The sequence below is a fragment of the Peromyscus californicus genome, unplaced genomic scaffold (genome assembly GCF_007827085.1).
Source record: "Peromyscus californicus insignis strain IS unplaced genomic scaffold, ASM782708v3 Scaffold_16__1_contigs__length_79575227, whole genome shotgun sequence".
Lineage (NCBI taxonomy): Eukaryota > Metazoa > Chordata > Mammalia > Rodentia > Cricetidae > Peromyscus > Peromyscus californicus.
The window spans coordinates 16,441,630-16,456,074 of NW_026294458.1; the positions used below are offsets into that span (position 1 = coordinate 16,441,630).

Consider the following 14,445-nt stretch of genomic DNA (forward strand, 5'->3'; position numbering starts at 1 on the left):
CTGCGAACACATTCATGATCTGATAGTTAGGAAGGAACACTCAAAGGCAATGGGAAAAAGGAAAACTGGAAGACAGAGGTCAACAGAACAAGACATCGGCCTCTCAGGAGAACCTGCGCTTTCCTGCAGGGCCCAGGAAACAGAAGGCTCCACTAAGAAGAGTGAGTGAAAGGAGCAGATGAAAGCCTCCCCACTGAACCCGCAAGTGAGAGCAGAGGGACGGTATCACCACTACCATTCAAGACTATCTATCACAAAGGTCCTAGTCAACCAGAGCACGGAAAAGGTGAAGGGTAGAAAGAAAGAAGTGCACTGTCCTGTCGTTACTTAGGGAGAGGATACTACACACAGAACACTCAAAAGAATTCAGAGAGAAATCAGTACCAAGAGCATTAGTAAGATGGCTGGGTATAAAATCATTACAGGGACAGCATTAGTAAGATGGCTGGGTATAAAATCATTACAGGGCAATCAATCTCACCCAAATATAACAGAGATGAACAGTGACTTTCTAAAGGTACCAGTTACAGGAACATTTGTAATGTAACTGTCTGGAAATAAGTCTAACCAGAGGTATGTGAGGAAATCACAGAACCTTATGCAAAATCACTAAAGAAAATTTAAACAGAAGGTAGACTAAGACTGTGACATAGACATCATTATAAAATCTCACAGATCCAATATAACCTCAATTAAAATCTCAAAAGCCCTTTTTTTTTTTTTTAAAGAATTAACTACTGCTGTGTGTTACTGGGTGGCGGTGGAGAGACTAACAAATGTCACAGTACTCATGGAGGGCGGAGGACAACTCCGTTCCAGAGACTGAACCAGACTACCAGGTTTGCGTGGCAAGCGCTCATCTCACCGGTCCCCCGAAAGCTCTGGGGTTTCCATGCATACAAACCTCAATCTGCACAGAGAGGGGGTGGGGGCTTTGCTTTCTCAGACATGAAGAGTTACTATAAAGCTGTAACAGCTGAGACAACAATGTGTCTGATAATTAAGACAAAATGACCAGGGGATGGGAAAGACAGCCCAGAAAGCACCTCGGACAGAAGAGGGATGGGGGTGACACAGGCTGCAGCACAGAGCACTGGAGGAAGAGGGTCACCAACTCACCAAGAGCAACGCTCTATCCACGGGAGGAAGCGACTCTCTACCCACTCTCCCAAGAACCCAGGTACACGTGGATTAAAGAGCTGAATGCCAGGGCAGAGGAGCACACAGCTCAGGGGCACAGCACCTACCTGCCCATCCTACAGGAGGCTGGAGGCTCAATCCCCAGCACCATTACAGAAACAAACAAACCAAGCAAAGGTATAAGCATGAAAAGCAAACCGACAGGGGAGAGGTATTCATGATCTTGAGATGGAACTGCTGAGCAAGGGACAAAGGCACCAGATCCAAGGCTGACCACCATGAGAACCTAAATCACATGTGTCTAAAATACAAGAACTTGGCCGTCAGTTAGGAAGGCCAGCAGTGAAAAGGAAGAAAAAAGAACAGACATTTCACAAACAGGGGCCACAAATGACCGAAAGGGACAGCTCACTAGTCACTAACGATGCCTAAATGAAAACCACCGTGTGATATCATCCAGCTCCACAGAGCAGTGGTGAGAACAGTGGGAACCTCAGCACTGCCTGCCAGCATCCTGGCCACGGTGAGCACATGCACACTGCCAGGCACAGCAGCTCTACTCCATTCGTGTGTACATCTACCCAAAGACACGCAAAGGCATGGGCAGGACATCCGGTGCACCCACAGCATCACTATTTAACAATCACTACTGATCAATGCAATTGTCAAAACACCTTAAAAAGTAGATCAGAAATGCTTTCCCTTACATTTTAGTTGATTTGATTGATTGATTGATTGATTGATTGATTGATTGATTGATTACCTGTAATGCAGCCTGTGTCAGCATTTGGGGCAGAGAAAGGATTCACAATGAGTAAAAACAGCATTATTTTCTTAAAGGAAAACAGTTGTGTATTGTTGAAAGTCAAACAGTCTCAGATTTGATAAGTTACCAGTTTGAGGCCTTCAGTAGAATACTGAACTATGTATATGATAAAGATATTAAAATATATATACCCAATTTAATCAATAATCATATATTTCTAGAAACATAATTTGTCATTTTACTAAAAAATGATTGATTCCGCTTTTAGCAATCGTTTGACAGTAATGCCATTAAAACAAGCTACTCATCAAAATGCCATGTTGTATACCATAGACATGAAGACGAGCCAGGCACGGTAGTGCACACCTGTGATCCCAGTACTCAGGAGGCTGAGGTGGATGGATCATGAGTTCAAGGCCCGCCTGAGCTACACAGTAAGACTCTGGGAAGAGAGAGAGAGCGGCAGAAGAGAGCAACATGAACTGTAAGTTCAACTGAAGCTGGGATGGCAGCGCACACCTGTAATCCCAGGCACAGGAGGCAGAGAGGGAAGGCCTGAGGCTAGGCTGGGCAGTACACAAAGATCACGTCTATAAACAAAAGGAAATACGGACTTAGCCTCTAATAACTAAAAGTAACTGATTTAAAGATGGCCTACGAGAAAAGTCTTTGCTTTTCTAAGTGTTATTTTCCTTTGAGCATGAATAATCCATTAATAATTTTTCTTACACTTGCTACTGACTTTGCTTCATTTTTTTTCCATTCACATCTTCTATGTCTGATCTAAGTAATCTAGAATCAAGGATGACCCAATTGCTAATTATCATGCAGATGGAACTTTGTCACAACTTTATGTAACTATTCAATCCCTGATTTGCCTTTCATGCTTGGGTCACTGAACAAATCCATCAGACTATCACAGATAAAGTCCTATTAGGTATGCTTCAGATACAACACAATCAACTTTTGTATGAAGAAATAAGTACAAATTTACTATTGAATTTTCATTTTTAAAAACATTGGTCAAAAGTAGTTTAGCTAGGCTTAGGTAATTGAACAAGCAGCGAGGGTCCAAAAGGGATGTGCTGAGCTGCCCTGGAGTGGGTGCAGCTGGGAAGTTAGTAACCAAGAGAAAAGGAGACAGAGAGAGAGAGAGACAGACGGGGAGAGCACACACATTCCTTCTCCCTCTCCCTCCCCCCCACATGCACATGTGTGTATAGATGAGCACACACACATGCCCCCTTCCCTCCTCTCTCTCTCTCTCTCTCTCTCTCTCTCTCTCTCTCTCTCTCTCTCTCTCTCTCTCTCTGTCTCTCTCTCTAGCACACACTTTGGCAGGTGGTTGTCTGTATCCTAAATGAAACCACGAATAATATTCAAAACTGCAACAAAGTGTAACCTTTAGTCAAACTCTTGACAGATTAGCAGTACTTATAAACTGGTTCAAGAACACAGTCTGCAACGTTTTGATCTGAAAAGATAATGAGATGCACACATTAACATCTACAACACTTGACTTTTCATGGGAAGGAGGATTTACTGTAACGAGCAACTGGAGGAGTCTGTGTAACCGTGGTGGTTGCACACACTACCATCCCGGGAACGGAAGTCAGTCTGGTCTGCCTGTACCTTCTGCTGGATAGTAGAATGCTTCTGCTCCATCTCTCTTTTCTCCTTTGCTGCGTCCACAACCAGTCGATCCAACTAAAGGGAGGAAGAAAATGACAGACTTAAAATTCAGAGAAACAAAGGCCTTTCTTAAAACCATATTCCAAGTCATTTTGCCAATTAAAGTGAACCTAAAAAGGCATTTTTGGCTACACATTCAAGAAGAAGTTCCCATTTTCCTAGTATTAAACCGTTTTTGGGAAAGCTCCTATCCTAATTAGGGGAGGTTTCCGAGCTGGAGCCTTGTCTTGAGCACTGCAGTGGTGTGCCCATCCTTGAGGACGATGATGACTCTGACCTAAAGTGCCTGCTGACCCACTTAGAAGATGTTGGAGCTGCAGACAAGATAAAAACAAATCAAAACAAAACAAAGCACCACACAAAAACACAATTTGTTTGTATTCCAACACTAGCAAAAGGCGATGCAGCTGAACTAGGTAGGGCAAAGGTCACAAGCTTACATCAACAGATACGTGCCATCTCTCCCCATACACCATGTTTTCAACTTGTCTTCCTTATGTTATAAACTCATCTGTAACTGGCCAAATAAATAAGACAGCTGGAAGGTGGGGGGCGGGGGGGATGCAGTGGTAAGCTTGCTTGAGCCCAGGAGTTAAGACCAGACTGGTACACACTGTAAAGACCTGGCTCTGAAAGGTTAAATTAAAATAATAAAAGAATATTAATCCCATAGTTCCAATTGTTATCTCCTAATTACTCAGCTACTACAAGATTACCCTAATTGGCCACATCTAAACAGACCACTACAGAAAATGTGGCTTAATACATGTTTTTCAAGGCCTGTAAAATCCCTTGGTTTAGAAGGGAAAGGACCCAAAACTGAAAGCAATAAGTACCTAAAAACAAATAATCATTTCCACTAGCTAACTACAACTCAATTCACATGACTCTTATAAACGACGTCTAATGCAAGACGATGGGATGCGAAGAGTGCCAGAACACAGGAAAGTCTGATGAGGCCTCCCACCAGGCCTGGACCAATGACTTAGCTACATGCTTGTACATCACATTGACCCTCTCCTGTACCATAACAGCTCAAATGTTCCCAGGATCTATTTCCTCCTCCTCCCTAACAATGGGAACCACCCCACACCTAATTCTGCCAGGTCATTTTCTAGCAACAAAGCTGTGTTTCCCAGGTTTCCTTGTGGTGAGTGACTGAGCACAGGTCACTAGATGTACGCAGAATGGACATACACAATTTCTAGGAAATGTCCTTAGGCAGACAACGTGTTTTTCTTTTCCCTTTCCTCCCTTCTGTTAGCTGGAGTTTGAGAACGATGGCTAAAACCGATAAGTCTCTTTTAACCATGAGGCTAACTCCGTACACAAACGGCCATGAACCTGTGCTTCTGACTTTACACAGAAGAAATAAGATTCTTTTACAGAAGGCCTAGGACCCTCAGGCTGGATTGCAAACAAATCCAACCTCAACTGACATATACACAGAGCATTTGGCAGGGAGATGAACAGCAGTCCAGTGCAAGAGACAAAAAACCAGAATGCATGTAATTCATGGCATATGCTCTGGACACAATACCATCCTCTCTCCCTCCTCGCCTCCCACACACACTTTGATCATTGAATGGTATTCCCATTCCACTCTTACCTTTCTCCCATTTCCCTAAATTCAATTTTTTTTCTTAATCCCCCACCTCAGAAAGTACCCTGGGAAAGAAAAACCTACAGAGTAATACTATTAAATCAAGAGGAAGAAGGCAAGGCTCATCACTCAAAAAAAAAAAACAAAAAAAAAACCAAAAAAACTACCCTCTGAAGTGACTTGGGCCAAGTCAGTGCACACACCTATCATGTACAAGGCCTTAGGTTTGAGCCACAGTGTCACCAAGGGGGACAAAAAGGTTCCAAACATATTTAACACAGTTCTGTGAAATAATAATAAATGGTCGTGGGATTCTAAGACTTTCATTACCCAAGTAGCCAATATAATTTTTTGAAAATAAAAAAGAGCAATGTGTTAATTAAAAGCAAATTAGGTCAGTGACTCAATTATTCAAATTTAAAAGGTAGAGGACTAAATCCTGCTATTTGCACTACAGAAGAGCAGGCTGTACCTCGGCCTGCCTCAGCCTCCCAAGTGCTGGGATCACAGCCTTGCCCTACACCGGAGAGCAGTGTTACTTCAAGTCTCAGGTGCAGCACCCTCACGTTCAACATTTAACACAGGCATTACACCTGCAAGACCACTTCTTGCTCAGTATTTAACCCATATGTAAATGTGCTATAGTGTCAAACTCCTTAAGTAAATGAGAAGCCAGTTTCCCAATGTGCTAAATATCTTTAGAAACACAAACGTCAACAAACAGTACAGAATGGAGAAATCCAGTTCGAGAGCTTACCTGTGCTCCAAGGTCTTTCATGTAGGGCCCAAGTTCACTGAACAGGTCATACCCTTGGTGGAAGAAGGCCAGATGTGCGTACATGAAGGACAGCATCTGGCGGGGAAAGAGGGACTTCAGATGCACTGCTAGGAGCTTCAGAAAGCTTGACGCTCACTCCACGAGAACCCAAAGTATCTACTTAAAACTGAGTAGTTTTCTTCTTGAGAACTTCATGCATAATTGCAAGTACAAAGAGAATAACGTTTTTCTAGGAGAAACACCCAGTGTCTGACACTGAACAGCCGTAGTTAACGGCTGCTACACTGTAACTCACATGGGTGATCTCAATAATAGTCTCAATAGCCTCACTGTCTTCCTAGAAATCCTTAAGTACATTCTGAGATGTCTATGTGGTCCTTCAAGTCAACTCCCTCAGCAAAAAAGACATGAAAAGACAAGAAACATAAACAGTAGCAAACACTCTAACCCACCAGGGTCACCAGGGTCACCAGGCCTCAGTGAGATTCGAAGACTCTCACTTGTCCAAAAAATATATACAAGTGGGGCTGACAGTGACTCCTCTGTCTTTAGAAAGCTATTATTTATTTATTTATTTATTTATTTATTTATTTATTTATTTATTTATTTATTTATTTGACTTTGTGTGCGTGTGTGTGTGTGTGTGTGTGTGTGTGTGTGTGTGTGTGTGTGTGTTCACACATGCCTGGGGAGTGTGGAGGACAAAGGAAACATTTCTCAGTCTGCCACTGAACTCGGACCATCAGGCTCAGCAGCCAATGTCTACATCTGCTGAGCCACCTCAGTGGCCCTGGGAATTTCCTTATATCATCCCACAGATCCAAAATTGACATTAAATATGGGGTGGGGGTCCCCAGCTTTTTCTGTATTTTATTAATCCACAAAAGAAAAGACACCCCTGTTTTTATTAGTTAAGTTTTTACACGGGAAGGAATTCTATATAATTAAATGTACGCAAAGGATCTCCTGAGACCTGCTTTATTTTTTAACAAGAACACATATCTGTTTAATATTCTGAAAACTAAAGTAGGTTGTAAGAATGTTGTTACTCAAGAATCCTCTACAGAAAATTTTGTTTTCAATATAAAAACTAGTTAAATAAAATTCAAAGATTAACGATAAAAATTCACATATAAGAATTACTATAGTGTTAGATAATGGTAATGATTATACAACTGTGTGAAAATATTTTTCAAACCACTGAATTATAAAGAGGGATTAATAAGATTATATAAAAATGTAAAATACACCAGGCCACACTACAGCTTCCTCGACAAGACTCTTCTCCTGCTTGTTTTGTTTGTTTGTTTTGATTTTTTTATTTTTCCTTTAAATTTTGTTTTGTTTTGGGGAGAGGTTGTGGGGGCAGAGGGCGAATGTGGGGGACTGGGAGATGGGTGGGATTGTGCATATGTGAGATCCACAAAGAATCAATAAAAGTTAAAAGAATTTTTAAAAATGTAATATACGTATACATCCAAATAAATACTAAGCATATTAAAAAAAAATAAATGAGGCCGGTGGTGGTGGTGGTGGTGGCGCACACCTTTAATCCCAGAACTCGGGAGGCAGAGCCAGGCAGACCTCTGTGAGTTTGAGGCCAGCCTGGTCTACAGAGTGAGTTCCAGGACAGGCACCAAAACAACACAGAGAAACCCTGTCTCCAAAAACTAAACAAACAAACAAACAAACCAGGAAAACACAGTGATCAGTGATGTGAATCCATTAAAGATGACACAAATCAGTACAAAAAATGAAGGATTCGACAGAATAGGAGAAAAGGACACACATATGTCTCGTAAGTAGCCAGGAAAATACATGGAAAAAGGTGACCAAACTCTGGAACTCTCATGTTCTGTCCCCCACACCACTGGGGAAAGGAGGAGACAGGACTACAATGCCCACGGCTGGGAAACATCGGCAGAGAAATGACTGCTCTCACCACAGCCGTGGAAACAGCTCAGAAGCCTTGACATTTGAAGTGTTTTTAAAGCCTTTTCCAGGTTTGAAAACTTTAACTAGGATGGCAAGGCGGCTCAGGGAAGATGGCCACTGACCCAACACCCCCGTGGTAGGAAAGGAGAATCTGTTTCCAAAGGTGTCCCTTGACCCTCCACACGCCCACCATGGGGACACACACACTTAAATAAGTAAACACATATATGCATCTCTTTATTTAAGTAATCCTTTGTTTATAAATGCAAATAATGCAGTAATCAGATTATTTATTAGGATGATCACTACAATTAAATGTTTGCAATGTCAAAAGCATGAAAAATTACTTAAATATCCATTAAGGATGACAATCCACAGTATATTCAAGGCTGGCTAGTTTGGACCTGCAAACTATACCTCTGTTTTTAGATGGCTCATGAGCCAAGAATCATTTTTAACCTTTTAAATGGCTGGAAGAGAAAAATTTTAAAACACAAGAAAGTGATGTGAAAATTATGTGAAATTCAAACTTCTGTGTCCATGCATAAAGTTTTACTGAACACAGCCCCCCCCCACCCCGCCCCAATCATTCACTCATTGACAAGTCTTCATTACAAGGACACAGGTAAGTACAACAGAGACCACAGGGCTGCAAAGCCCACCGTATTTATCAACCAGCCCTTTATTTCCAGCCTTCCCACAGAAGCCATGACAGGATAGGACTGTGTCCACAAGACTGGCCATCTGGAAACCCTGGGGTGGGGAGGGGAGCCACCTTGTACGGAACAAGCACAGCGCAGTTACCTGCTAAAGCCACCACTCGAGTCAAACAAAGCTTTAGAGAACAGCAAGGTGGAGACAAGGGTCTAAGAACCCAACAACAGCACCTGGGGACAAAACTTCCGCCAAAAAACTGAGAAATGACTCTGAAGGTTCTGCCATGGGAGAATGTACAATGCACAGCATGCCTCCTCAGTCCCTTGTCCAATAGCAAGTAAAACCTCACGGCCATCAGGATCACGAGCTCCAAAGAAAGAAGCTGTGTGACTGTACATGAAGAACAGGCAGCAAACAGCCCCACCGTCAGTCTGGGGACTCTCCAAACCATAGGACTGATACAAGTCCTCACGCTCAAACATTTGAAATGCCTAAATACCACACACAACCATAGAGAAGTGTGTAATCTTGAAAGATGTTGTGTAGATAATGTCTAAAAGCAAGGGCAGGAGAGATGGTTCAGCAGTTAAGAGGACTGGCTGCTCTTCCAGAGGACCTGAGTTCAATTCCCAGCACCCACATGGTGGCTCACAACTGTCTGTAACTCCAGAAGGATCTGATCTCTTCTGATCTCTGATGGCACCAGCATGCATGTAGTACAAATACATGTGTACAAAACACACACATACACACATAAAATAAAGAGATCCAAAAAATATTTTTAAAAAGAAACTTTCTAAAGCAAAGACAGCCTGGCAATGTGGCACACGCCTTTGATTCCAGCACTGGGGAGGCAGAGGCAGGCAGATCTCTGTGAGTTCGAGGCCAGCCTGGTCTACAGAGCAAGTTTCAGGACAGCCAGGACAACACAAAGAAACCCTGTCTTGAAAAATCAAAAAGAAAACAAAGGAACAAAAAAATAAAAACAAAAGCAAATACAAGTAAAAGAAAATTCAAGGTGACAGTCATATCTGTTAAGTTTCAAAACAATCCTGAAATATTCTCACAGGTTCCAGCCACCACTTCCAGCTACTTTCTGGAAGTGATTAGGTATCGAGACCACATAAAACATGACATGAGAATAACAGAGTAGAGAGCCAAGGGTGAGTCTGTCTCCGTGGAGCAGGCCGTATGTCAGTAGCACAGACTCACAAACAGTTGTACTTGAACCAGAGGACACAGGAACTAGAGACAGGGAGCAAAGGGAACCAAGAGCCCGGACAGAGCATCTGGGGGGCGGGGGGCCACACACACAGACAGTCTCAGCATCACAGCATGGGGGGCCACAAACACACACACACACACACACACACACAGTCTCGGCATCACAGTACGGGGAGGACACAAACACACACAGTCTCAGCGGGTCATTAAGATCTTACTGATTTCAGGATTTCTGATCTCCTCTTTGATTGAAGCACATTAATCTGAGGGAAGATAAGCTTGATTAATCATCCATGAATTACTTTAAACACTAACGCAGAATACAAGACTCCAAACATGCTTGTCCGATCAATCCCAGAACAAAAGGAAAGCAAAGCTTGTGTTTTCCCTCGTTAAACATCTTTTGACAAGCATGCCAACGAATACTCAGCCACACTGGGCTCAGTGCAGACACCGGCTCTTCAAGTTATTGTACCGTTGTCATGGAACCTTTTAACACTTGAACATGTGACATGTCCATCTTCCTCACCCTCCTCATCGACCTGAAGATCAAGGTTCATCCACAGCCTCGGTGCAAATTATCACCATTGACCACTTTCTATCTTTCCTGGACTCCCTCTGTTTCCCTTCTTGGCCCCATGTAATCTCTTCTCCACACAGGTACCACGGTGATGTTCTAATATAAATATTACATCCTGCAACCTCCTACCATGTCGACAAAGGCCACTGTGCTGAGACCCTGCCAGACCCATCGCTGTCCCCCAGAGGCCTTGGTCCTGGCTGCTCTGCCTCCACGTCAGGATGCTCTGCCCTCGTGACCTATGGCTCTTTCTTACTAACCAGGGCTTCAACTACATACCATCTTCTTACACAGGTCAACCTCAGTACCTGACTCGCTATCCAGTACATCAGTCCTACTTACAGATAACATTTATAACTACTTTTGTTTTGTTTTTGTATTTTTTAGACAGGGTTTCACCAGGTAGCTCTGGCTGTCCTGGAACTCACGATGTAGACCAGGCTGGCCTCAAACTCACAGAGATCCTCCTGCCTCTGCCCTCCCCAGTGCTTACTCTGTGTTTTCTTACTATGTCTTTTCCCCAGCTAAGAGATAAGCTCCATGAGATTAGGACCTTCTTCTCAGTTCTAGTCCCCAAGGAGAATATAGTAAGCACTCCATAAATATATGGTAAAGTAATGGATTTAAGTACTTTAATTATGATCAACTTATTGAAATGCTAGCAAATTACGAGACTTTTCAGGGGTAGAGCTGAAGCTCAGTGGGCAGAGTGTGTGCCTACACGAGCAAAGCCCTGGATCAAATCCCCAGGATTTCTCCAACCAGGGGTCAGGGAGCATGTCTATAACCTCCAGGAATAGAGGCAGGAGGATTGTGAGTTCAAAGTTATCCTTGGCTAAATAGGGCGGGGGGGGGGGGGGGAGGCTTTAAGAGAATCTTTTGCAATTCTAGAAATTCCTACCAAATATTTTTGCTGTTGTTTAAAAACCAGCTTATTTAAATAAAACACTGATCCAAAGAGGCCCTTCACTCTTTGTTAAACGTCGCCAGAAGAGAACAGAACACCTTCCAAATGTTTTCTTCACTGAACTCTTGGTCTGTGTAATAAGGGAATTGTAAAACACAGTCTGAAAAATAAAAACAGACCAAACATGACCCTCAATCTAACTTCCTCCCCTCTCACTGGTTTCTTCTGCGTGTCTGTTTCACAACCTGCTCAGCTCTGAGAAGCACACTGACCCCCAGATGCTGAGCGCAGGCTGAGGGGAGCCCCTGTTCAGACTCGGCCTTCTGCTTTGCTGTTTTTCCTCTTTATTTGGAAAAAAAAAAAATTCAAACTCAAGGAAAACGGTCAATTCAAATACTTACAGGAGCTAAAGGACTTTACACTTTGGGTATTTGTTACCTATTATTCTCTGAAACAGCTACTTTGGCCACAAAATAAAATGATCCAAGAATTCTCATGAGAAAAATTAAATATACTCATAGTTAGAAGGGAGTGAGCATGGAGGCTAATTTAGTACTGTCAGATAAGCTCAAAGGAAATACACAATTAATATGTTTGAGTTTGAAAATAATGGAGTCAGGCGGCGGTGGCACACACCTTTAATCCCAGCACTGGGGAGCAGAGGCAGGCGGATCTCTGTGAGTTCAAAGCCAGCCTGGTCTACAGAGTGAGTTCCAGAACAGCCAGGGCTACTACAGAGAAACTTTCTATTACAGAGAAACCCTGTCTCAGGGGGAAAAAAAATGCCAGGCATGGTAATGAGTTATCTGTAATTCTAAAAATGGACAGATAAAAAGGATCCAGGGTGCTCATTGGACAGCCAGGCTAGCCTAATTGGTGATCTCCAGGCCAATGAGAGACCCGTCTGAAAGGAGGTGGAGAGTATTCCGGGGATAACATCTGCAGTGGTCATGTGGCCTCTAAAAGTGCATACACATACATGTGCAAAGATGTACACTCATGAATGTATGCATACAAAAAGATAAATAAATACACATTTCCAGTCTCTCCCGGTGGTGCCGGGTGGAACCCTGCTACAGTCTTTCTCCCCGAAGGGTCTTGGGGTTTCATCTTCCAAAGCAGCCAATGAACTCCAGAAACCTTCGGCAGTTTGTAAAGCTGGTGCCACTAAGAACATACGGTTCGCACGAGGGCTGCTGAGGCAAGGGCAAGCAGGCACTTCACCCAGAAAAGCATTTCTCACGGTGGGTTTCCTGAGAAGTTATTGTTTGGGGGTTATGTTTAGAAGCGCTAACAAAAGTTTTGAAAAACTGAAAAAGCAGATACATATTTCCAGTGTTGCCAGTAAAAACCAGCACTATTTCCGCCTGGTAGTCAAATATCAATTACACTGGAATAGAAACACTACAGAACAAAGTATGTATAGGATATTGTAACTAAGGGAAAAGGAGAAAGGAACCAGAACCAAAGGATCTATATCCACATACCTGTGTGTGCACAAAGACATATGAAGACAGCTGAAAGTTTTCCATAAAATGTCATGCTTCCCACTACAGCCCAGCACTCTAAAGACTGAGGCAGGAAGATATCAAGTAGAGGCCAGCCCAGGCTACACAGTGAGTCTGAGGCTAAGCTACCTCAAAAAAACAGTAAATTACAAACATTTAAAATGTCTTAATCGTAAGTTCAAAGGAAAAGCATTCTTTATTCTTCCTGGCACAATCATTCAAAGGCCCTGCTCCTCCGGAAGCGCTCAGGAAGACACGAGGCGAGGCCGTACCTGAAGGACGTAGTCCAGGGCTATGTGCCGGAAGCACTTCCTCGTGGCCGTGAGGATGTTTGTGGCCTCTTCCACTTCGTGCTGCTTGTTCCTTTGAACTTGGGCGTTTTTCACCAGTGCGTTTTCCTTTTCTTCGCTGACTTTTTCAAATTGTTTCTTGGCATCTTTGAATTTTCTAAGATCTCTAAAAAAAAAAAAAAAACAAAACTTTCTTCAAAATTCTGGCAAAATAACCTTAGACTGTAACACTACTGTTCCTTCGCTTATGTTTCCTCAGACGTTGGCAGTCATGAGCTCATCCAACTGAAGTGCGCATCCTTCCCCAGTTCCTGTTGTCACGGACCTGAGATGCCTGGACAAAGGACGTTCAGATCTGGGGCTTCCATGACTCAGGGGTACTTATACAGACTTCCAGTCTGCACCTTAATCCAACACTCACAGCTGAGAGCTTCAGAAGTTTCAGGTTTGGACCCTTGTAGATTTCTAATTTTTGGCTTACAGGTACTCATCATTCTGTGTATATAGATTCTCATAAAGTGAGCTAATGTTTCATTATTTTAATCTATATGATTCCAAATGGAAATGATGATAAAAATTAATGCAGCAGAACAGAAAGATAATTTTTCTAAAGATAAATTCAAAGCATGCACATGGTTTAACCATGACACTGTTTTCTAAACAACAGTGTAAGACTTACTATGGAGAATGTGTGTAGGGATGCAGACGTGAGTGGCCCTTGCCAAAGATTAAAATTCATTTACCTTCCAGATAAATCCTAAGAATCTGAGAAGTATTTTAAGACATACTTTTGCTTTTAAGAAACAACATTCATAAGCCCACCTCGGGGCAACACACCCACAATCACAGCTCTCAGAAGGCTACAGAAGGAGGGCTGTTGGCTCCAGGCCAGCCTGGGCTACAGAGCAAGACTCTGCCCCAAAATACCAAAAAAATGGAAGCAGCAGGAACAACTAACACATTTAGTAAAACACACAAAGGATAAAAATAAACTCTTGCCGGGCGGTGGTGGCGCACGCCTTTAATCCCAGCACTCGGGAGGCAGAGCCAGGCGGATCTCTGTGAGTTCGAGGCCAGCCTGGACTACCAAGTGAGTTCCAGGAAAGGCGCAAAGCTACACAGAGAAACCCTGTCTCGAAAAACCAAAAAAAAAAAAAAAAAAAAAAAAAACCTTTAAACACACATGTAGACCAATTTATAAAGAGTCAGCCGGGTTCAATTCCCAGTAAGGGCTCTCGACAGGCCATGTAACCGTCTGAAAAGGTGCAGTGGTCTCAGGTGGATACACAATACCTCTCCGCTCCACTACTACTACAGTGTGACAAAGTAAGTTGAAGACAAATGACTTTTAACTATAATAAAATA

General features: G+C 42.9%; 1 protein-coding gene across 6 annotated transcripts in view; it reads right to left on the reverse strand.

Annotated features, from left to right (window-relative positions):
* Acap2 (ArfGAP with coiled-coil, ankyrin repeat and PH domains 2) overlaps positions 1 to 14,445 on the reverse strand; it is a 124,541-nt gene that overhangs the window by 40,112 nt on the left and 69,984 nt on the right. For 3 of the 6 annotated variants that reach the window (XM_052740540.1, XM_052740537.1, XM_052740539.1), the window contains exons 6-10: positions 13,063 to 13,246; positions 10,014 to 10,058; positions 5,959 to 6,054; positions 3,539 to 3,613; positions 1,904 to 1,915 (exon numbers count right to left, since the gene is read on the reverse strand). In XM_052740540.1, coding sequence (XP_052596500.1) covers positions 1,904 to 1,915; positions 3,539 to 3,613; positions 5,959 to 6,054; positions 10,014 to 10,058; positions 13,063 to 13,246 — 412 coding nt within the window. The remainder of the gene's footprint in view (positions 1 to 1,903; positions 1,916 to 3,538; positions 3,614 to 5,958; positions 6,055 to 10,013; positions 10,059 to 13,062; positions 13,247 to 14,445) is intronic. The other 3 variants (XM_052740541.1, XM_052740538.1, XM_052740542.1) reach the window with 1 other exon arrangement.